At 43.6% G+C, this 25078-nt stretch overlaps 1 protein-coding gene across 1 annotated transcript in view; it reads right to left on the bottom strand.

Moving 5' to 3' along the window:
- LOC132819582 (metabotropic glutamate receptor 1-like) overlaps positions 1–25078 on the bottom strand; it is a 313439-nt gene that overhangs the window by 52907 nt on the left and 235454 nt on the right. The window contains exon 6 of the mRNA XM_060831152.1: positions 677–923. Coding sequence (XP_060687135.1) covers positions 677–923 — 247 coding nt within the window. The remainder of the gene's footprint in view (positions 1–676; positions 924–25078) is intronic.

Genomic DNA, 25078 nt, shown 5'->3' with positions numbered 1-25078 from the left:
TTGCATTTCACTCTGTTTCATGCTGTCCTCAGAAATGCCAAAGTCCCTCTCAGTTGTGAATACTGAAGCAAAGTATTCATTAAGAACTAGGAGAAAGTGAGGACCTCAAATGCTGGAGATCAGAGCTTTAAAATGTGTTGCTGGAAAAGCGCAGCAGGTCAGGCAGCATCAAAGGAGCAGGAGAATCGACGTTTTGGGCATAAGCCCTTCTTCAGGAATGAGGAGGGTGTGCCAAGCAGGCTAAAATAAAAGGTAGGGAGGAGGGACTTGGGGGAGGGGTGTTGGGAATGCCCCTCCCCCAGGTCCCTCCTCAGGAGTGAAGGTGAGATACACTTCCACTCACAAAGGATGGTGGAATCTTCCCACAAACTGCCATTGATCTTTTTAAATTTTAAATCCGAGATTGATATATTTTTATTAATCTTAAGACATTAAGGGATAAGATGTGGATGCAGGTATTATATAGTAAGGTTACAGATCACATTAAAGTTCGAACAGAGACAAAGCAGTAAATGGCCTACTCTTGTTCTTATCTTAAGTAAACTCTCCAAATGACACACTCCAAATAAAATGTAACAAGTCAACACCGCCAAGTAACTTTTTTCCTGCCAAATATTCATCCTAAATTATTCATCTCAAATAACACACTGGAAGTTTCCTTTTGCACTGATGTTACCTTGCTGGAGAATCTCCATTCTCATCGAACCACACTTCCTCACCGGAAACTCCAATGAATGAAGTCTTTATTAGAAACTGTAGGAGTTTTTTGCCATCAACAGGTTTCATTGCTTCACAGAGGCCGGAGTGACCTGGACAGAGTGTTTTGTGCATGTCATGCAATCCGTGGGCCATGGCATAAATGGCGTTGATGATGAACCCCATTTTGCTGTCTTGTACATAATTTTCTGCTAAACTTTCATTCCCTGAGGAAGAGAAACAGATTTTCATCAGTGACTCACGTTACAATTTTACTCAATGATTTTGTTATTTTTAATCACTGCATCCCTATGAAAAAATAAGGGAAGAAAAGGTAAATTTAAAGGAACGATTTGGGGATGCCCATCTCGTCATAGCAATTTCACAAATGGATTCCATTTGATTTTGATGTTCTTTTACCGTTAAAGTGACAAACAGTAATTACTCCCTCACAATGCATCACAAAATAATGGATTCCATTAGTGCTAATATGCCAGTCTACGGAGATAGACACAGTCAACTATACCATTGAAATGGAAAAGGTAAAAGAGTGAATGCAGAATTATGGAGGTGGCAGTGAGAAATAGCATCCACAAATTACCGGTTCAACACTAGACTGACACGTGTTAGTTTCCTGTGTAAACCTGAGACAGATTCCATTGGATAAAAAGAGAGGTGAGAAATACTTGGACATTATTACCAGTTACAGTTGTCTTATATAAGTGTTTATCAGTCCCCTTTTTGGAAGGTAAGGGAAATATATGCAGAGGCAAATGTAGGATTGCCGGAGCTAATGTAGAGATTCACTCAGCTCTGAGGAAGTTATATTAGACTTGAAATCTAATGTCAGTTTCTTTCTCCATAGATGCTGCCAGACCTCTTGAGTTCCTCCAACACTTTTTGTTTCATAACTGAAGAGTTTTCTTGCCGTTGTTTGACTAGATATTGAGCAGTAATTATACCCAGTTAATCATAGTGGGTGCACATACTGCTGATGGAAGTCTCCAAGAGAATATATCAATTGCAAATTTGAAACTTCCCACAAAGGAGGGAGGGCAAGGGATACTAATCACATTCCTCTGTTCAGGAATAAGACTGAATTCAGAGACACTGCTGCCTTCGGCCTGTTGTGACTAATAAATCCTATAAAGAATTCAAAAGAATTATCTTTACACGTTGAATGAAATCTGCTATCATCTGAGTAGTTGAGGAAAATAGCAAAGATACCTTGAAGGCGAAGCTAGGTATGTCCATGAATGAGAAAGAATCAGAAGGAAAAAATAATGGGATTAGATAAAGAAGGGGTTGAGAAGGATCAGGTAGAGCATAAGGACTGAGGATCAGGTGGAATAAACACATGCAATGACTAGAGAAAGCAAATGCCTTGTTTCCATGCAGTAAATTTGATGTAATTCTATGTAATTCACACAAGCTTTTTCAGGGTATTAAAACCTTAAGTTGGCTTGTGAATGCCATGCAGCTTGACAGTTTGGAGGCTGAAAGCAAGATTTTAAAAAAAGTGTACAGAGAGTTAGAGAGGTTGACAACAGAAGGTAAATTACTTGCGCAGCTGTTCCAGTTGCTGGCTTTGTGATTCATTGTGTTGTATGTACTGACTGACTGCAATGTCCCCTGTCTCTGAGAGCTTCTGATTGTCTGTGCAGAAATGTTAGCATTACTACGTTTCTTTTCATTGGAATTGCACTTTGGTCAATTTTATAGAAGGAGGAGATGTGGGAGTGATTGTCAGTCTCAGCTGTGTAGCAGTACATATTGAGAAACTGCAGTGTGCTCCCAGATTTCCTCGTTCAATGATCTCACAGCTCAGGTTCATGTTTCTGCCAATTTCATAGCAAACCATCAAAGGATAGATCTTACATTTCAATAAGAACAGGAGATATTTATTCATCCCATTAACCTGTTCTGCCATTCCATTAAGTCACAACTGATCTGCATTTTAACATCCTCTAACAAATTTGATGGTGCAATTGTTAGTACCTTTTACCCAACCAAAACTTACTGATTTCAATCTCAAAAAGTTTTAATTGAAGAACCCAACATCCGCAGCCTTTTCAGGGAGCGAATTTGAGATTTTAACTTGCTCTGCACAAAGCATTGCTTCTTGATTCTCCTGAACAGTCGGTCTCCAATTTTAAGAACTTCCCCTTCTGCCCTATACTCTCCCACTAAAAGAAATAATTTCTCTGTGTCCATTTGCTTGAGTCCATTTAATTTTTTGAACATGGAAGTTAAATCACCATGCAGCCTTCTAAGCTAAAGATAATTAAAAAGCAAATCAATGCCACGTGGCCTGGATCCAATCCTCCATCCCAAGAGTGTACTTCAGGATATTGTGTCCATATGGGGTACAGAATATCATATGATATTCTGCCTGCAACATTTGTCTATGCAATTTTGGCACTGCAGACCTCATTCTGACTCTAGACTGTGTGTCACATCGTGTGCATGTGCATTTGCAACATGGTTGTGCTGAAAAACCACCTCAATCAAGGTGTTACCCTGGGTATTGGGAGCACACATCAGAAGTTGACGCTGTGGACGTGGTCAGTGGGTAACTCCAACATGACACCAACAATGATTTTACTGCTCCAGATAATGTCCTCTTGTAAAGGCGTGTGGCTGAATATGATTTCACTGACCCAGAGCTGTTTGAAGGTTTCATTACCAGCTTGCAGGTCTGTTGCTGTTCACTCTCTGTCGACTGTTTGGAGGAGCTTGTAGAAATATTTGGTGGTTTGCTGAGTTGGTCACAGTTGGTGATGCTGACATGAAATGGTATTCAGTTGGAGAGTCATTGATTATGACAGTAAACACTCCAATTGATTGCTGGCACAGTGGCTCAGTGGTTAGCACTGCTGCCTCACAGTGCCAGTGAACCAGGTTCAAGTCCGGTCTTGGGTGACTGTCTGTACTGAGTTTGCACATTCTCCCCGTATCTGCGTGGGTTTCCTCCGGATGCTCCAGTTTCCTCCCACAATCCAAAGATGTGCAAGTCAGATGAATTGGCCATGCTAAATTGCCCATAGTGTTAGTTGGGCAAATATAGGGGAGGGGAATTGGTCTGGGTGGGTTGCTCTTCGGGGGGTTGTTGTGGACTTGTTGGGCCGAAGGGCTTGTTTCCACACTGTCGGGAATCTAATCTAATTACCTGTTCCAAGCACTGCATGCTATAGTTCTAATTTCCACTTGTTATAATATGAGAGGGAGATTGAACACAATCTGCACAGTAGAGGGCTGACTACTCTTAGAGGGATGAGGGAGAGCTGATCCCTCAGTAGGAAGTCTTATCCATTCAGATCTTCCTGGAAGCATCTTCTGATTTCAATCTAAGCCAGCAGCTATCATTGCCCTGGCTAGTGTTGGTAAAGGTGACCATTGTCCTAAAATCATTTATTCTGGGCTTCTACCATGCAGGACCAAGGTGACATTTCTCACACCTCCCAGTTCATTATCCACAGTTTGCAGAACTGCTGTGAGACACTGTCAGCTCCATTGAAAGCTGGCATTCTCAGCCATGACAACATGAACCTGCACGGGCACCAAGCCAGACCTGTAATGGGAACGACCTAGTTCATTTCTTCATTCTGAGCTTGCACTGTGTGATTTCAGCTTGTGCTGGAAAAGGAACCAATATGTCAGCCATCAAAGAGAGGCTGAACGGTCAGGTCCAAAGCTGCTTTCACTACCACATCTAAGCTGGAAAGAATAAGCATGGATTTCTGTGTAATGGCCTATGTCAGGTTGGTACTGAACTCCCTGACAGTGACAGTGGACTTCTTGATAGGTCTACCATTACACTAAGCATTTTCAATGTGCATCAGCCATCAACCAAATGGCCACCCCATTGAAATCTCCATCTGAGCGCTCTGCAATCAAACTTGAGTGAAACCTGGCCCACTGGGGAGCTAGTATTTACATTCTCCTTTCCCTGTTCCCTGACTACACACAGATCCCATGTCTGCACTAGACTCACTGTGCCAATTTCTGAGTGGTGACTGTGAGAGTGGTGAGTGAGAGTGTCATATTCCTCTTGGATGCCATGTTTCCACATCAATGCTTTGGTGATGCCATTTCTCGTGGCATCGGGAAGGAGAAAGGTGGAAGGGTGAAGTTGGTGGGAAAGGAGGAGGGAAAGTGCGGGCTTAAACCATTTGTGCCTGCAAATCAGAAGTGATTGTATGACAAAAAAATGGGATGTGAGAGGCTTGATTAGCCAGGAGTGAACAATTTCCTTCCACGGTTTAAAACTTGCTGCTGGGCTACAACTTTTTATGCCTTTGCCAATGATGGGCAGCACACCTGTGGTGGGTGGGGATCCAGCAATGTCTGTCTCCTGCCGATTAAAGGTTGCCATTTGTGTACTTGGAGCCCCTTGATCAGTTAGAGTGAGGGTAGTGTGTCGTTGGGTATGGTGCAATGTATTTGAACACTGGGCATGTCATATTTAAATATTTTGCCATGCATCCAAGCTGGGAATGTGAATGTGAGCTGGGCACCAGTGCCAAATGTGAGAGTGTAATATGAGGCTGTGAATGTGCATGATACTTGGTAGAGAATGCTGGTTAATGAGTGAAGTGAGAAGCAGGAAATGGAAAGGTATGAGTGTGTTTGATTGAAAAGATATGGTTTGTGAAGAAAAGCATTTGATACTAAACTTAATTGAGGCCATCAAACACTCCTTACACTGAAGATCAGGCAGCATTTGAGGAGCAGGAGAATGTCCATCCATCCTCCTGCTCCTCGGATGCTGCCTGACCTGCTGTGCTTTTCCAGCAGCACACTCTTGACCCTGATCTCCAGCATCTGCAGTCCTCACTCTCTCCTCCTTACATTGTAGTCAGGTCCTTGGTGCCAGACTGCTTAGGCAGTGATGGCTGTCCCTGGCCTCTGCCTTTTTAATGTTTCCGATTTCACGTGAACAAAGAATCCCTTTCTTGTTCATAATGTCATGGCATCCAGTACTGCATCAGAGAAGCTTGGAATATGCTTGCTGCTCTGTTGCATTGTTCTCCCTGCTCTGAGATATTATGCATTGGATGATAAATGTTTCTGGTCCAAGTCCACATTTTTACTTACAACTTCATTTCAGTTAACACACTCCATAAAACTCACACACCACTGATTTCTAGCTCCCCAACTAGGACAGAATGTTTAAGAAGGCATTTAGCATGCTTGCCTTCATTGCTGAGACCATTAATTATGGGAGTTGGGATGTCATGTTGCAGTTGTACAGGACGTTGGTGAAGCCACTTTTTGGAATACCGTATATAGTTCTGGTCACCCTGCTATAATAAGCATATTATTAAATTGGAGAGACTTCTGAGAGGTTTACAGGGATGTTGCCAGGACTGGGTAGTTTGAGTTACGAGGCGAGACTGGCTAGACTAGAACATTTTTCATTGGAGTGTAGGAGATTGAGGGATGACCTTACAGATGTCTATAAAATCATGAGGGGCGTAGATAAGGTGAGTAGCAAAGGTCTTTTCCCTAGACTAGTTGGGGGTTTAAAACTAGATGTATAATTACACATTTAAAAGATATTTGGACAAGAACATGAATAAGAAAGGTTTAGAGGGATATGGGCCAAAAGGGACTAGTTTAGTTTGGAAAACTTGGTTGGCTTTGATGAATGGACCAAAGGGTCTGTTTCTGTGCTGTATGACTCTATAACACGATAACATACATCACTTATTCCCCCATTTCATCAGGTCTCAGGTACTTCTTCAGACCATATTAGATTATAACAAATTCCCTTTTTAAATAAAGTCAATTTATATAATAATGAAAAACAAACATAATGAAATATACAAAATGATAATACATTATATTCCTGCTTTCCAAGTGTCCTTTTCCAGTTTGACCAACAGTTTCTTAGAGCATGATCCTTTTTTTTAGGACAATCAGAAAGCTGACCGCTGCCATCCATCCATTTTAATTTGGAGATTTCTCCATTCTCTGACAGGTTTTAAAACTGCAATATTGATCCATTTTGTTGAGTGCATTTTGTTCCACAGTGACCTTATTATTGATATAGTACCTAATGAGTACTGGGGGCAGAGATGGGAGTGAGTGTGAGGTAGCACAGAGAAGATGGTGGCACTTACCCAGGCTGAGCAGACGTCACTGACCTTCATCCTTCACTCCTGGATATCCCTCTCAAGACCACAATGACTGGCTGGCAGCCTTGGACAGGCTGGCAGTTGCTGATTGGCATCCTCTGCCAGTCCAAGGGGAAGAGGAGGTCTTTGCTATGCATCACCCAGATCACCAGGACCCTCAGATCCCTGGGTGCAAAATGGGCATCATTTCCCCCTTGTCTGGCACCTCTGAAGTAAGGTCACAAGCCATGCAGGGAAGCTCCAGACTATACAACAGGCTGTTGAAGATGGTGAGGGATATCCCAGCAAAGGTGAGTTAATCTGTGCATGGTGACTGGTAAAGTTCAGGTAGCATCAGATGAGAAGGATGCCTGTTAGATAGTTAATGAGGTGAGTTTGGGACAATAGCTGAAGAAAACTCACTAGGCCTCACAGAAAAAACCTTCCGCAAAACTTGACAAAATTGATACTTAGCTAAATAGACATAAGATTTTGCCCTAAGACTTGAGTACATCTTCCAGGCCCACACATCAAGGTTAGTATTGTTGGAGCTGCTTATCCTCTGGATGAAATATTACATCAAGACCTTATGTGGAAATTAACGATCCATCACACTGTAACACAGGGGAGTTCTTTTCTGGTTTCCCCATCATTCATCCCTCAACTACAACACAAAATTGTCAGATGAATCCTTCATTCGCTGCATACAAGGCTGCCAACTCTTTCAGGGAGCTTTCAGTATTTGATCCTCCACCTCCAACCGTCCTGTTCATGTGCTGTCACTATTGGTTGACCAACATGTCAATATTGTAGGAGAAAGTGAGGACTGCAGATGCTGGAGACTAGAGCTGAAAATGTGTTGCTGGAAAAGCTCAGCAGGTCAGGCAGCATCCAAGGAGCAGGAGGATCGACGTTTCGGGCATGAGCCCTTCTTCAGGAGTGAGGAGAGTGTGCTAAACAGGCTAAGATAAAAGGTAGGGAGGAGGGACTTGGGGGAGGGGCATTGGAAATGTGATAGGTGGAAGGAGGTTAAGGTGAGGGTGATAGGCTGGAATGGGGATGGGGGCGGAGAGGTCAGGAAGGAGATTGCAGGTTAGAAAGGTGGTGCTGAGTTTGAGGGTTGGGACTGAGACAAGGTGGGAGAGGGGAAATGAGGAAACTGGAGAAATCTGAGTTCATCCCTTGTGGTTGGAGGGTTCCTAGGCGGAAGATGAGGCGCTCTTCCTCCAGCCGTCGTGTTGCTATGGTCTGGCGATGGAGGAGTCCAAGGATCTGCATGTCCTTGGTGAAGTGGGAGTTGAAGTGTTGAGCCATGGGGTGGTTGGGTTGGTTGGTCAGGGTGTCCCAGAGGTGTTCTCTGAAATGTTCCGCAAATAGGCGGTCTGTCTCCCCAATATAGAGGAGACCTCCATAGGTCTCCTATGGAGAGCGCCTCATCTTCCGCCTAGGAACCCTCCAACCACGAGGGATGAACTCAGCTTTCTCCAGTTTCCTCATTTCCCCTCTCCCACCTTGTCTCAGTCCCAACCCTCAAACTCAGCACCACCTTCCTAACCTGAAATCTTCTTCCTGACCTCTCCGTCCCCACCCCCACTCTGGCCTATCATCCTCACCTTAACCTCCTTCCACCTGTCGCATTTCCAACACCCCTCCCCCAAGTCCCTCCTCCCTAAATTTTATCTTAGCCTGCTTGGCACACACTCCTCATTCCTGAAGAAGGGCTCATGCTCGAAATGTCGATTCTCCTGCTCCTTGGATGCTGTCTGACCTGCTGCGCTTTTCCAGCAACACATTTTCAACGTGTCAATATTTCCAGGAAACAGTCAATAATGGCACCTTGCTTACCCACAATCCTATGCATGCCAGAAACTGATCTATTCTTTGTAATGCTCTTCCTCAATAGAGTGCCCAATATTGAAGTCCCAGCTGTTACTGTCAATTAGGTCAGAGTGATGAAAGTGAACAGAATGCCATTTGTAACTTCTTTCCTCGCTTGCTTGGAGGAGTGATTCATATTTAATTCTGGGGTGTACCAGAATAATCCACGAGCTGTTCCTTTTAGTCTGTTAGGTTTGTCTACAAACCAAGCCTTAAAAAAATAACATCACCTTGATTCACATTGCACCTCCAACAGGGAAAACAATCAAAGGTACTTCACAGATGTGAGGAAGAAATTATCCTGTTATGAAACACTTTGGGACAGTGCAAAAAGAATAAATACAGACTCATTCTTTATGTGTCGACATCAAATTATTAATTCTATCCAATACTTCTTTCAATTCATTTTTCCCTCAATGATTTATGTGAATCAGTATTCCGAAGTTACAACCTTACATCTTGTCATTTTCCTCAGTGTTCCTCATCTGTTAATATATTTTTGAAGTCAGAATACTTAAAACCAACTCTAATGCTCCAAATACGCCAATGCCACTGGCCTCCTTGGAACTACATTGACATTTTCCAAAACAACCTGTTCAGAGATGTTATTACACACAGCTGGATGGAACCTGAGGCAAGGTCTCCTAGCTCAGAGACATTACCACAATAGCCTTAACCTTCTGTTGATATTTTCTCACCAACTTGTGTAGGAATGTTACAACACAGATTTAAGACAGAGATAGATAGGTTCTTGATTGCTAAGGTGATCAAAGTTTATGGGGAGAGGGCAGGAGAATGGATTTGAGAAACTTATCAGCCTGATTGAATGGGAGAGCAGATTCAATGGGCCAAATGGCCTAATTTCTGCTCCTGTGTCTTCTGGTCTTAAGGACACACAGCTGGAGCAGTTGGAACTTGAACCGAGGCCTCTGGATCATGGTAGAAACATTACCAATACGCCACAAGAGTTTTCTGGATTTGACTTTTAGTTTCCGTTTACACAGAAGTGCTATCATATATGGGTGACTTTCCCACCACCATAAAACCATTACTTTTCTTTTTCTTTTTAAACTATTAATCAAGACCAATAATCACCCGTGTAGCCAATTAAAGTGTTTACAAGCAGAGCCCATTATGGGCAAAACCAACCATTAAAAGTGAGGGGGAGATGGGGAAAGAGGAAGGGTGTGGTTGACTTAGTAATTGGTTTAATTGGTGAAAGCTGCATGTTGATGATTCAACTTTTGATGAATGATTGTTATTCCCTCCTGAGCACCAATTGCTTTCCAGTGCATTGCTCATGGAGTTACTGCTTCAATTTTGATTCATTTAGAATTTCCTTTCATGAAGTCAGTTAGTGTGGACAAAGCTGTGATGAATCATTGCTAAATCTTCCGCCTCTTTTAGTAGGGTCTGTCTTCCTGGGAGCTGAGCACAAATATAAGATATCAATTGACATGATTTTCTTCCCGAAATAAATCAGGGATAGTTGAACTGCTCTGTATGGATGGTATCATCAACAACAACAGCTCGCATTTCTGTCACACCTTTAACGTTGTAAAAAAATATAAAGGCACTTCACAGGAGAGACAGCAAGATGACCATGTAGGTGCCACAGTGAATCGAATCACATTGTAATGTCACAGCCTTTTAATCTCCTTTGTTTTTGGATTGTGGATGTAAAAAAGCAAGATACTGCTTGAAACCAAGGAGACTGTGCAAAGTGATGGCCACAGTTTTGAAAATGTCACTGGAGCACATTGTGAGTTGTATACGATGTTGTGTTATCCTGGAACAGTGAGAGCAGAAGCAGATGGGTTCTAAACCAAGGGAAAACAGCTTGATAATAACATGCTGATTGACCCCTGACCAAGTGGCCATGGATGGTGTGGAGTTGTTGCTGCAGATAAATATCAGCCTGCAAAGAAAAGGCATAAAAAATCTCTGTGTTTGTCTCTCCCACATGGACATGTTACAAAGTCTCTGGAATCAGCTGGCTATTTTCCATTCAGTTTTCTCTGTAAATCCCTCCTGTAAATACCTTCAAAGATAATGAAAGGATGAATTCTCAACAAGTAAATGAAAGAGAGCATTGATGTGTAAATAACATTGTGTCAGCAGCAAAGAGCAAAAGTAAATTGGAAGAAACTGGAAAAAAACCCAACTCATTGTGGTTCTGACTGGTGCTATTGAACTGTGTTTCCCTGATCATCTTTTTGTCCCACCCTTAATATGTTCTCTATCTTCGTGTGCCTGTCTGTTTGTGATGGGATAAATTTAAGAAGGGATAGCGTTTAAGTTATAGAGTTATAAATTTGCAATTCTTTTCCCTTATTGCCATTGGTTAAAGGCAATTTGTTTGTTGTTTCCTTCTTAAGTATAGAAATGTGGTGTGCGTGAGTATTTTATTTTAACCTGAGTTCGTCAGTCAGGTAATTGGAGACTTTGGGTATTTTTATGAAACTTTTTCACATTTATGACAACTCTGAGAATAAGAGGACTTAATTTTGCTCTACCCAATGAACCAGGATAACGTTGTTTAAAAAAAAAACATTTGTATGGGGTTCATATGATGTAATGTCATGTCCCTACCTCTGGACCAGGAGATCCAGGTTTAAGTCCCACCAGTCCCAGAGGTATGTCATAACTTGCCTGAACTTTGACATTATGGAGATGTTAGGGCAGATCAGCCATGGTCATAATCACTGTTGATTTGTTACACACTCAACAAAAGACCCATCAGCATGTGTGGTTAGTTCTTCCACTTCGCACCCTACCTCTGCCAACATTTTATGATTGTTGTGCCCACAGGAACCATCTGCGATGCCTTGGGTTGATTTACTCCAATCCCTCTTATTGGGTGTTATCTAAGTTAGTAATATGGGGAATACAAAATTTTCTAGTAAAAGATGCTTTTGATGTTGATAAACAATAAAGGTGTGCTAAATGTTAACCTTTCCTCAGAACCGTTCTGAGGAAGAGTCACTCGACCCAAACCATTAGCTCTGATTTCTCTCCACAGATGCTGCCAGACCGACCAAGCTTTTCCAGCAAATTCTACTTTTGTTTCTGATTCCAGCATCCACAGTTCTTTTGATTTTTATTAAGGTGTACTATTTATAAATGGCAAGCTTCGCTACATCTGCATTACATGGGAGTACATGGTAATACCTCAAGCGTTGCTGATTGGTAAATGTGCATTACTGTTAGCTACATTGACTTTAGCACTGGCAACTGGCCAGCAACATTACTTAGAGACTAAAGACTGATTGCCTTATCCCAGGAACAATCCCTTATATCCTGATGGATGGAGCAGTTTCAGGGAGGTTTGGCTGCAAGGTGATGAACAAAAATGTAGCCACAGAGATCCAATTTTCAAGTGGGTCTTTCTGCCACATTAGAGATGGGAATCAAGGGAAGGAGTGATAGCATTTCCCTACAGGGATCAGGAAGCCATTGATGAAAACAGAATGGGAATCTGGCCCTGAGGACTTGGCAGCATTCCTGGGAAAAGTGCAATGACTTCACATGGGTGGTCAAGTTCAGTGAATGCTTCCTCAAAGACTGTGTCCGATGCAGTACGCTGCTAACCTTTCACACTGCTTCATGCACCACAGTCCCATCATTTCTTCTCAAGCTAGCAGTATTCCAGGGTCCACCATCGCCAATCTGCTGGTCCCTTCCTATTGCATGTCAATCACACTGCCACCTCCTGTTTTATATTGTCAAAATCTGGGCTCACAAGATCCAGAACTGCTCGAGATAATCTTGCATAATCATCTGCATTTTCCCTTATGGAAAGTCAGCAGCCTTCCAGCATCAAGCTGCAACCTGTAGGTAGCACTGTGTAGTAACACTGGGACAGAGAAAGACATCTGTAAGGTAGACACCAACGGAACATACTGGGGGAATAGCATGGTTATGCATGTATGATTGGAAGCACTGTTGTTATTGGAATACTTTTATATTTGGGATTTTTGTCTAAAAATTAGAGGCAGACCTTTCAGGAGTGAAATTAGGAAACACTTACTAACACAAAGAATGATAGAAGTTTAGAACTCTCTCCTACAAATGACTACACATAATAAATCTATTTTTGTTTTTAAACTGACATTGATTGATGTTTGTTAACACAAGGCAGTAAGGTATTCAGTGTTGTATTGGCCACCCCAGTGTCTTTGGATTTCTACTGTTTCTAGTTTTACACTATCTAGAAAGTATTCTGTTTCAACCCCTAAGTGGTTTGCCACTTTGTCCTTTCAATATCTATCAATATTTCTCTGTATTTTCCTGCTTCTATGTACAATGACTAAAATGTTGCCTATTTCTGTGTCATTTGCAAATTTGGATGTGTTGCTTTCTATCCCATTGTTTAAATCATGAATAAAAATGGTGACTAGTTGAGGCCCAACACACATCCTTATGGGATACCATCAGCCGCATCTTTCCAATTATACTACCTGGCCATTAACCTCACTAGTCAACCAATTTCTAACACCAAAACAATAACTTGCATTTGATTCCACAAGGTCCATCTTTATGCAAGATTCTTGTGAGAAACTTTATCAAATTCCTTGGGAAAGTCCATGTGAATGACGCTCAGAGACATTAGGCGAAAGTGAGGACTGCAGATGCTGGAGATCAGAGTCTAGATTAGAGTGGCGCTGGAAAAGCACAGCAGGTCAGGCAGCATCCGAGGAGCAGGAAAATTGATGTTTTATGCAAAAGCCCTTCATCAGAGTCATTCCCTTGCCAAATATACCCTTCACTTTAAATGTATTTTAACTCACTCTGATCAACTGAACGGTGTTAAGGTGTTCAGCCATTTTGCCTTTAGTTATATACTCCAGCATTTTCATGATAATTGTTGTTAGGCTGAATGGTCTACAATTTTCACATTCCCATTGCTCCTCTTTCTTAAATGGCAGAGTGACAGGCACATTCTTCCAATCTAAATTAATAACTTTTGAATAGAAAGAATTTTGGAAGAATACAATTAAGTCATCTGCAATGTTCTAGCTTATTTCCTTTAAAATATTGGAATGGAAACCATCTGGCCCTGGGGATTTGTCATTTTTTTATTGCTAATATTTTGTTCATTACTGTATTTTGTTTGTGCTACTTCTGGCGCATCCCTATCCCCTGAGGTGTGTAGCATGCTAACCTCTACCTCTATAAACATACTGACACAAGGTACTTATTCAACATGTTGACCAACTCTTCATCTTCACTGAGGCATCAGCATTATCAGTTTTTAAAGGGGCCACATTATTGTTCCTGACTGATCTTTCTCTAGCATTAGTGTAAAAGCTTTCCTGTTGATGTTGCTATCCCTTGCAGGTTTATTTTCATTATCACTTCTTTCGTAGCTCTTAACCCCCAGTGGGTGTTTTATCACTGTTTGCTATTCCATGTGTCTTTCCCATTTACCAGGATCAATGACATTTCCAGAATTTTTGAGTGCGTTTTCTTTTAATTTTACGTTGTCGCTTACTACTTTGGCTGTCATTTTTTTCGCAAGCACAGTTCTTATCTCTTTGGGCTGTAATTGTTTCTGTATCATATTAAATTCTATATTCAACACCTCCCACTAATCTTCTGTCATTTCACCCATTGACAGATTTATCAATGTTATTATGTACACTCCGAGTCCATTGAAGCTTCCCTTGGTTTAATGTAGAACACTACTCTCTGCTTTGCAACTTTTCTTTTCAAATATGATGTTTATAATAATAAATCACCTCATCATATCATGAATGTTATTAGATATTAGAATTTATATTAGATATAAATGGACTGTTACAGTAATTAAAATTTGACTCAATATTAGTCAAACATGTCTCCTTGTAGATACTGAGATATATTGCTTTAAGGAACAATTTCAGGCACATCCAAGAACTTTGCTGATATTTCTTGATGTGATAATTGGCATAAGAATAGAGTCAAAATATAGGGGGTGAATCTGCACCAAATCACCCAGGAAGATCTGCTCATAGGGACAACAAATCAGTGAAACGTCTCCCCATAAATAGAATGGAAGTAAATGGTGAGGCGTTGCTGCTCCAATCAGATTGATTCTTTCTGTACTTGCTGCTCACAGGCTCATTAGTGAACCTATTAACAACAAGGGGGAGATGTATCCTAAGAACAGAGGTCCAATGTGCAGTTAGGAATGTAAGTGACATCAGCCGTCATGGGTCCCCATCAGCCCAGGCTGAGATTGGGGCCTGTTATTAGCTCAGGCCAGGATCATGGGCTGCCATTATACAAGGCCAGAACTGAGGCCTAGCTTTAGATGATGCGGTGATCCTGGGCCACCTTCAGCCAAAGCTAGAATCAGGCTTTTTGCCAGATGTGGGAATTCAGTCTGTCGCAGTGAGGTATCTCCTAGGAGTGGGCAGACTAGGGACGAGGGAAGGAGGTGGCTAGAGGAGGATTGCGGGGAATGAAGTGGGGGCAAGAAGGGCATTGGGAGAGAAAAAGGTTCCAAATGGTTTTGTGAGAGTGAAAGGGGGTGATAAGAGGAGTGTAGATGGGGGAAGGGAACTGGAAGATGATCATAGTGGGGAAGAAGGATAACAAAGACCATCGCAGCACAGGAACAAGCCCTTTGCCCACATGACACCTTTCTAAACTAAAAACCTTCTGCTTCCCACGGTCCATATCCCTTTATTCCCTGCCTAATCCTGTATCCATCAAAACGCTTTTTAAAATGTTGTTATTATATCTGTTTCTCTGCCACTTCTGGCAGAATATTCCTGGCACTTAACACTCTGTATACATTAAAAAAACTTGCTTTTCATGTCTCTTTTAAACTTTCCCTCTTTTACCTTAAACCTATGTCCCTTTGTAATTGACATTTCTACTCCAGGAAAGAGACTCCAACTCTCCATTCTATCCTCACCTCTCATTATTTTGTAAATTTCTGTCAGGTCGCCTCTCAGTCTCCAACGTTCAAATGAAAACAAGTTTGCCCAGTCTCTCGTCATTGCTAATACCCTGCAAACCTGACATAATCCTGGAAAACCATTTCTGCACCCTCTCCAAAGTCCTTCACATCTTTCTGATAGTGTGATAACTGGAACTATGCACAATATTCCAAATGTGGCCTAACTAAAGTTGTATACAGCTGCAACATGACTTGCCAAATTTTATAATCTATTTTTATACCCTGACTGATGAAGGCCATATATCTTCTTGACCACCTTATTCACTTGTGTTGCCACTTTCAGGAACTGTGGGCATGTGTGCCTAGATATCTCTGTCTGTTAAGGTTTCTAAGGGTTCTGCTATTTACTGTGTACTTCCCTCCTGCTTTGGACCTTCCAAAATGCATAACCTCGCATTTGTCAGCATTAAATTCCATCTTGCCACTTCTCTGCCCAAGTCTCTAGCCTATCTATAGCCTGCTGTATCCTCTGACAATCCTTTTCACTATCTGTAGCTCCCCCGATTTTTGTGTCATCAGCAAATGTGCTAGTCAGACCATCTACATTCTGCTCCTAATCATTTAAATATATTACAAATAAGAGTCCCAGCACTGACCTTCGTTGAACACTAGTGGTCATAGATCTCCAGTCAAAAAAACACCCTGCCACCACTACTCTCTGCTTTCCATGATCAAGCCAGTTCTGTATCCATCATACCAGCTCATCAAGAATCCCATGTGGCTTCACCTTCTGTATCAGTCTGCCATAGAATCAGAGAAATTCCTACAGCGTGGAAGCAAGCCACTCAGCCCATTGAGTCCATATCAACCTTCCAAAGAGCATCCCACCGAGATCTAACCCCTGTCCTACCCTTGTAACTCTGCATTTCCCATGGCTAATCCACCTAGCCTGCTCATCCCTGGACACCATGGACAATCCACCTTCCCTGCACACCTTTGAACTATGGGAGGAAACTGGACAAAACCCATGCAGATACGGGGAAAATGTGCAAACTCCACACAAACAGTCATCCGAATGTGGAATTGAACCCAGGTCCCTGGCACTGTGAGGCAGGCAATGCTAACCACTGAGCCACCATGCCATCCATGAGGGAGCTCGTCAAAGGCCTTGCTAAAGTCCATGTAGACAACATCCATTGCCCTGCTTTTATCAATCATCTTTGTCACTGCCTTTAAAAAGACTCAATAATATGTTAGGTTGTTGTGAGGTAAAAGAAGGCTGTAAGAAGGGGGTTTGGAGAAGGGGCTGTCAGAAGGACATGAAGGAGGAACGGAGTCTCAAAAATTGAATGGGGGAAAAGGAGGCAAAAAGGATCAGAGCAAGGCTGCAAATTGAGACAACAGTTTTAAACCTTCCAGCAAAGGAATGCTCAGCTGGCTCAGATCCGAGAAAGCTTTAAATTACTCAGGTAATGAACTCCTCGCAAATGAGTGTGGGATCTCTGGCTTAAGGCAGTGTAAAATCAAGGGCCATTATACTTGGGAAAAAACATAGCTAATTGATACATTTAAATTTGAGATTGAGATATGAGATGCAGGACAAAAAGGTAGTAGAGGATTGTTGAATCACAATGTATTGTTTGAGGGTGTGACTCCCATCCTTGTTTTCTGAATGTGAACTGTAAAAGCAGTGGAAGTACAAAATCATAGAAAACGGTTGCCAAGGAAGGAAACTACAGGGGATGGGCACAATTGAAACGTGGGGCTTGTTCAAGGGACACCTACTGCGTGTCCTTGATAAGTATGTACGTATCAAGCAGGGAGGAAGTGGTCGAGCGAGGGAACCATGGTTTTTTAAAGTATTTGAATCTCTTGTCAATAGGATGGATTGGCCATGTTAAATTGCTCATACTGTCTCGGGATGTGCAGGCTGGGCGGATGAGCCATGGTAAATGCAGGGTTACAGGGATAGGGTAGGGGAGTGAATCTGGTGTGATGCTCTTCAGAGGGTTGGTGTGGTCTCAATGGGTTGAACGGCCTACTTCCATTCTGTAGGGATTCTATGATGTTAATTCTAGTCAGAGTATTGAGTACAGGAGTTGGGAGGTCATGTTGTGGCTGTACAGGACATTGGTTATGCCACTGTTGGAATATTGCGTGCAATTCTGGTCTCCTTCCTATCGGAAAGATGTTGTGAAACTTGAAAGGGTTCAGAAAAGATTTGTAAGGATGTTGCCAGGGTTGGAGGATTTGAGCTGTAGGGAGAGGCTGAACAGGCTGGGGCTGTTTTCCCTGGAATGTCGGAGGCTGAGGGGTGACCAAGTAGAGGTTTACAAAATTCTGAGTGGCATGGATAGGGTAAATAGGCAAAGTCTTTTCCCTGGGGTCGGGGAGTCCAGAACTAGACGGCATAGGTTTAGGGTGAGAGAGGAAAAAAATAAAAGAGACCTACCTGGCAACTTTTTCACACAGAGGGTGGTACACGTATGGAATGAGAAGCCAGAGGAAGTGGTGGAGGCTGGTACAATTGCAACATTTAAGAGGCATTTGGATGGGTATATGAATAGGAAGGGTTTGGGGGGATGTGGGCCGGGTGCTGGCAGGTGGGACTAGATTGGGTTGGGATATCTGGTCAGCATGGACATGTTGGACTGAAGGGTCTGTTTCCATGCTGTACATCTCTATGACTCTATAACTCATATTCCAATCATGACCAATCATATTTAAATTGAGACAACTGAACATACAACCTAATCATATCATTACAATCCACAACTCAAACTATTAATTTGAACTTGCCATTACAGGGAACCTACACTGCTTACACAACCTTCCCATCAGCCTATACTGTCTATTTTCACTTCCAGTTAAAGGCATGCAAGACTCAACATGTTGACTCTGTTTCTCTCTCACAGATGCTGTCAGACCTACTGGGTTTCACCAGCATACTCCGCGTTTGGCTCACCTTTATTTAATTTGTTTGCTAAGTTAAATGCAAGTGCAGTTAGATGCTTTCTTCTGCGATGGATTCCCAGTGAATTCGGAGTTACAGCACTCTTATGCAATTATTTAAAACCTTGTTCTTGGGAAGCATGTTTCTGAGTCTGAACAATTTTAGTTTGTGCTTTAATGAATCAGCAGTGAAGCTACTAACACTGTAACTTAGCACTGAACTTGGTTATTCTAGGTGTAGGATCAGATAACATGCCCGTCCTTTTCAAGTGTATTTAAGAAAGACTTTGAACCAAAGAGAATTGACGAAGAACAATTCCAAGTAAATTGTCAAAAGACATGAGCTACATGTCTTCCATAAAAAAAACTGAAAGCTTATTTCTTCCTTTTTAAGATGAATAAATCCTGTTCAGCCTCTCTAGTGAATTCAAAGCAGAAAAGATGTTGCTCCCCTATCTGGTATCAATAAGTAGATTCAGGATGGATCAGATTGAGTCAATCAGCTTGGAATTTAGATTTTGTATTGAAGTTTTTTGGAAAATTCACCGTAAAGCTTTTATTTACTACTTGGGTTATCAACCTAGGATACTGTATGGTTCACTAACATACTATTGTATGAGTGTTGAATAGATATTCCAGTTAATTATGAGCTACTGCTATTAACATTTTGTTGTAGGTGTAGGAAACGACAGGACCTGCTTAGTATATTGTTTCAGAGGAATCCCTGCGTGTTCTAACTCAAAGAGTGTCTTCTACGATTATATTTTGGCCCAGATAGTGCGTGCTCCAGTGACTATGTTTTGGGACTGTGAGGAAAATCCGAACGGAAAAGGCTTTGGGAATTGCCTGGGAAATTGAAGATTCAGATAATTACGTGAAGAAGAGATTAGCTAGGACAAATGTGGGCTCATTGCAGGTGGGGACAGGGCAGTTTATAGCAGAGAAATGGTGAAGAAACTAAGCAGTTACTTTGCATCTGTTTTCATGGAAGAAGCTAATGAGTATTTACCAGAAATGCAGGGCAACTGAGCGAACAAACTCAAATTTCTAAATACTTATAACACAAGGCAAGAAACTGTTGGTACTGGAAAATGACAAACAAATGGTTAATTACAAACAAAGACAGAAGTTGCTGGAAAAGCTCAGCAGGCCTGGAAGCATCTGTGAAGAGAAATCAGAATTAACTTTTCGGGTTCGGTGACCCTTCCTCAGAACTGAGGATCCGAAACATTAACTCTGATTTCTCTTCAGAGACGCTGCCAGATCTGCTGAGCCTTTCTAGCAACTTCTATTTTTGTTTCTGATTTACAGCATCCGTGGTTGTTTCAGTTTTTATTGAGTAATCAAGTACAAAATTGGCTTTAAAGTAGGAGACTGAAGGTAGTGGCGGAGGGTTGTTTTTCGGACTAGAGGCCTGTGGCCAGCAGTGTTCCATAGGGATTGGTACTGAGTCCACTTTTGATTGTCATTTATATAAATGATTTGGATGAAAATATAGGAGACATAGTATCATAGCGTCATAGAGATGTACAGCAAGGAGACAGACCTTTTGGTCCAACTCGTCTATGCTGACCACTTGGCTTATATCCATCTAAACCCTTCCTATCCATATACCCATCCGGAAGCCTTCAAAATGTTGTGATTGTACCAGCCTCCACCACATCCTCTGGCAGCTCATTCCATACACGTACCACCCTCTGTGTGAAAATGTTGTCCCTTAGGTCTCTTTTATATCTTTCCCCTCTCACCCTAAATCTATGCCCTCTGGTTGTGGACTCCCCCACTCCAGGGAAAAGTCTTTGTCTATTTATCCTATCCATGTCCCTCATGATTTTATAAACCTTTATAAGTTCACCCCTCAGTCTTCTACGCTCCAGGGTAAACAGCCCCAGCCTATTCAGCCTCACTCTATAACTCAAATCCTCTAACTCTGGCACCATCCTTATAAATCTTTTCTGGACCCTTTCAAGTTTCACAACATCTTTGCAATAGGAAGGAGACGAGAATTGCATGCAATATTCCAGTAGTGGCCTAACCAATGTCCTGTACAGCCGCAATATGACCTCCCAACTCCTGTACTCCAAACTCTGACCAATAAAGAAAAGTATACCAAACGCCTTCTTCACTATCCTATCCACCTGCGACTCCACTTTCAAGGAGCTATGAACCTGCACTCCAAGGTTTCTTTGTTCAGCAACACTCTCCAGGACTTTACCATTAAGTATATAAGTCCTGCCAAAACTTGCTTTCCCAAAATGCAGCACCTCTCATTTATCTAAATTAAACTCCATCTGCCACTCTTCAGCCCATTGGCCCATCTGATCAAGATCTTGTTGTAATCTGAGGTAACCTTCTTCACTGTCCACTACATCTCTAATTTTGGTGTCATCTGTAAATAAATAACAAAATATATTGGACCCAGCACCGATCCTTGTATTACTCCACTGGTCACAGGCCTCCAGTCTGAAAAACAATCCTCCACCACCACCCTCTGTCTTTTATTTTTGAGCCAGTTCTGTATCCAAATGGGCAGTTCTCCCTGTATTCCATGAGATCTAACTTTGCTAACCAGTCTCCCATGCATGGTTAGTAAGTTTGTGGATGACACCAAAATTGGTGATATAATGGGCAGTGAAGAAGGTGATCTAAGATTACAAAGTGATCAATTGTGTTAATGGGCTGAGGAGTGGCAGATGAAATTCAATTTGGATAAATGTGAGGTATTGCAAGACTTATACATTAATGGTAGGGCCCAGATATATTGTAGAACACAGAGGCCGAGGGGTTCAGGTACATAATTCTTTGAAATTGCATCACAGATAGACAGGCTAAAAAAGCGTTAAGCACAACTGCACAGACATTTGAGGATAGGAGTGGGGATGTCATGTTGAGGTTGTATGGGACATTGGTGAGGTCCCTTCTGGAGTATTGTGTCCAATTCTGGTCCCTCTGTTATAGGAAAGATATTATTGAACTAGAGAGGGTTTAGAAAAGATTTACTAGGATGTTCACAGGAATAGAGGGTTGGAGTTATAAAAATAGGCTGGATGGGCTGGGACTTTTTTCACTGGAGAATGGAAGGTTGAGAGGTGACCTTATGGAGGTTTATTAAATCATGAGGGGCAAAGATAAGGTGAATAGCAAAGGTATTTTCCCTTGGGAAGGGGAAGTTCAAAACTGGGGGGGCATGTTTTTAAGTTGAGAGGAAAAAGATTTAAAAAGGACATGAAGGGCAAAAGTTTTAGTGTGTGGAATGAACAGCCGAGGGAAGTGATGGATGCAGGTACTGTTACAATGTCTAAATGACATTTGGATAAGTGCATGAACAGATAAGGTTTGGAGGGATATGGGCCAAGTGGAATCAGGTGGGATTGATTTAGTTTGGGATTATGGTTAGCGTGGACTAATTGGAGTCTGTTTCCTTGCTATATCACTTTATGTAAAAAATGAGGTCTGCAGATGCTGGAGATCACAGCTGCAAATGTGTTGCTGGTCAAAGCACAGCAGGCCAGGCAGCATCTCAGGAATAGAGAATTCGACGTTTCGAGCATAAGCCCTTCATCAGGAACAAGAGAGAGAGAGCCAAGCAGGCTAAGATAAAAGGTAGGGAGGAGGGACTAGGGGGAGGGGCGATAGAGGTGGGATAGGTGGAAGGAGGTCAAGGTGAGGGTGATAGGTCGGAGTGGGGTGGGGGCGGAGAGGTCAGGAAGAGGATTGCAGGTTAGGAGGGCGGTGCTGAGTTGAGGGAACCGACTGAGACAAGGTGGGGGGAGGGGAAATGAGGAAACTGGAGAAATCTGAATTCATACCTTGTGGTTGGAGGGTTCCCAGGCGGAAGATGAGGCGCTCCTCCTCCAGCCGTCTTGTAGTTGTGTTCTGCCGGTAGAGGAGTCCAAGGACCTGCATGTCCTCGGTGGAGTGGGAGGGAGAGTTAAAGTGTTGAGCCACGGGGTGATTGGGTTGGTTGGTTCGGGCGGCCCGGAGGTGTTCTCTGAAGCGTTCCACAAGTAAGCAGCCTGTCTCACCAATATAGAGGAGGCCACATCGGGTGCAGCGGATGCAATAGATGATGTGTGTGGAGGTACAGGTGAACTTGTGGCGGATATGGAAGGATCCCTTGGGGCCTTGGAGGGAAGTGAGTGTGGAGGTGTGGGCGCAAGTTTTACATTTCCTGCGGTTGCAGGGGAAGGTGCCGGGGGTGGAGGTTGGGTTGGTGGGGGGTGTGGATCTGACGAGGGAGTCACGAAGGGAGTGGTCCTTGCGGAACGCTGATAGGGGAGGGGAGGGAAATATATCCTTGGTGGTGGGGTCCGTTTGGAGGTGGCGGAAATGGCGGCGGATGATACGTTGTATGCGGAGGTTGGTGGGGTGGTAGGTGAGAACCAGTGGGGTTCTGTCTTGGTGGCGGTTGGAGGAGCGGGGCTCAAGGGCGGAGGAGCGGGAAGTGGAGGAGATGCGGTGGAGGGCATCGTCGATCACGTCTGGGGGGAATCTGCGGTCCTTGAAGAAGGAGGCCATCTGGGCTGTGTGGTGTTGGAATTGGTCCTCCTGGGAGCAGATGCGGCGGAGACGAAGGAATTGGGAATATGGGATGGCGTTTTTACAGGGGGCAGGGTGGGAGGAGGTGTAGTCCAGGTAGCTGTGGGAGTCAGTCGGTTTATAATAGATGTCTGTGTTGAGTCGGTCGCCCGAGATAGAAATGGAAAGGTCTAGGAAGAGGAGGGAGGAGTCTGAGACAGTCCAGGTGAATTTCAGGTCGGGATGGAAGGTGTTAGTAAAGTTGATGAACTGTTCAACCTCCTCGTGGGAGCACGAGGCAGCGCCGATACAGTCATCGATGTAGCGGAGGAAAAGGTGGGGGGTGGTGCCAGTGTAGTTGCGGAAGATGGACTGTTCCACATATCCTACGAAGAGGCAGGCATAGCTGGGGCCCATGCGGGTGCCCATGGCAACTCCTTTAGTTTGGAGGAAATGGGAGGATTGAAAAGAGAAGTTATTCAGGGTGAGGACCAGTTCAGTCAGTCGAAGGAGGGTGTCAGTGGAAGGGTACTGGTTGGTGCGGCGGGAAAGGAAGAAGCGGAGGGCTTTGAGTCCTTCGTGATGGGGGATGGAGGTGTACAGGGACTGGATGTCCATAGTGAAAATAAGGCGTTGGGGACCGGGGAAGCGAAAATCCTGGAGGAGGTGGAGGGCGTGGGTGGTGTCCCGAACGTAGGTGGGGAGTTCTTGGACTAAAGGGGACAGGACCGTGTCGAGGTATTGGGAGATGAGTTCGGTGGGGCAGGAGCAGGCTGAGACAATGGGTCGGCCAGGGCAGGCAGGTTTGTGGATTTTGGGCAGGAGGTAGAAACGGGTGGTGCGGGGTTGTGGGACTATGAGGTTGGAGGCGGTGGATGGGAGATCCCCTGAGGTGATGAGGTCCTGGATGGTCTGGGAGATGATGGTTTGGTGGTGGGAGGTGGGGTCGTGGTCAAGGGGGCGATAAGAGGAGGCGTCTGCGAGCTGGCGTTTGGCTTCAGCGGTATACAGGTCAGTGCGCCAAACTACCACCGCGCCTCCCTTGTCTGCGGGTTTGATGGTGAGGTTGGGATTGGAGCGGAGGGAGTGGAGGGCTGCACGTTCTGAGGGTGAGAGGTTGGAGTGGGTGAGAGGGGTGGACAGGTTGAGTCGGTTAATGTCACGGCGGCAGGGCTGCACGTTCTGAGGGTGAGAGGTTGGAGTGGGTGAGAGGGGTGGACAGGTTGAGGTTGGAGTGGGTGAGAGGGGTGGACAGGTTGAGGTTGGAGTGGGTGAGATTCCTCATTTCCCCTCCCCCCACCTTGTCTCAGTCGGTTCCCTCAACTCAGCACCGCCCTCCTAACCTGCAATCCTCTTCCTGACCTCTCCGCCCCCACCCCACTCCGACCTATCACCCTCACCTTGACCTCCTTCCACCTATCCCACCTCTATCGCCCCTCCCCCTAGTCCCTCCTCCCTACCTTTTATCTTAGCCTGCTTGGCTCTCTCTCTCTCTTGTTCCTGATGAAGGGCTTATGCTCGAAACGTCGAATTCTCTATTCCTGAGATGCTGCCTGGCCTGCTGTGCTTTGACCAGCAACACATTTGCAGCTATATCACTTTATGACCTTCTTGAGTGCAACCTTATGAAAGTCTTGGAAATCCAAATGGATCACATCCACTGGCTCTCCTTTGTTACCTCCTCAAAGAATTCTAACTGATTTCCCAGGAGTGATCTTCCCTTGACAAAGCCATGCTGACTCAACCCTATTTTACTGTGCACTTCCAAGTACTCTGCAATCTCATCCTTAACAATGGATTCTAAAATCTTGCAAATTATTGAGGTCAGGCTAACCCATCTTTGCCTTCCTCACTTCTTAACAGGGGTGTTACATTAGCCATTTTCTAGACCTCTGGGACTCTCTCTAAGTCCAGTGATTCCTGAAAGATCACATCAACAGCTTTCTCCTTCAGAACTCTGGGATGTAGTTCATCTGGTCCAGGTATTTTAACCACTTTCAGACTTTTCAATTTCCCCAGCACCTTC

This window comes from Hemiscyllium ocellatum, chromosome 10 (assembly GCF_020745735.1).
Source record: "Hemiscyllium ocellatum isolate sHemOce1 chromosome 10, sHemOce1.pat.X.cur, whole genome shotgun sequence".
NCBI lineage: Eukaryota > Metazoa > Chordata > Chondrichthyes > Orectolobiformes > Hemiscylliidae > Hemiscyllium > Hemiscyllium ocellatum.
Note: the sequence above shows the minus strand (reverse complement) of the source record. Positions and strands in the feature narration are given on the sequence as shown.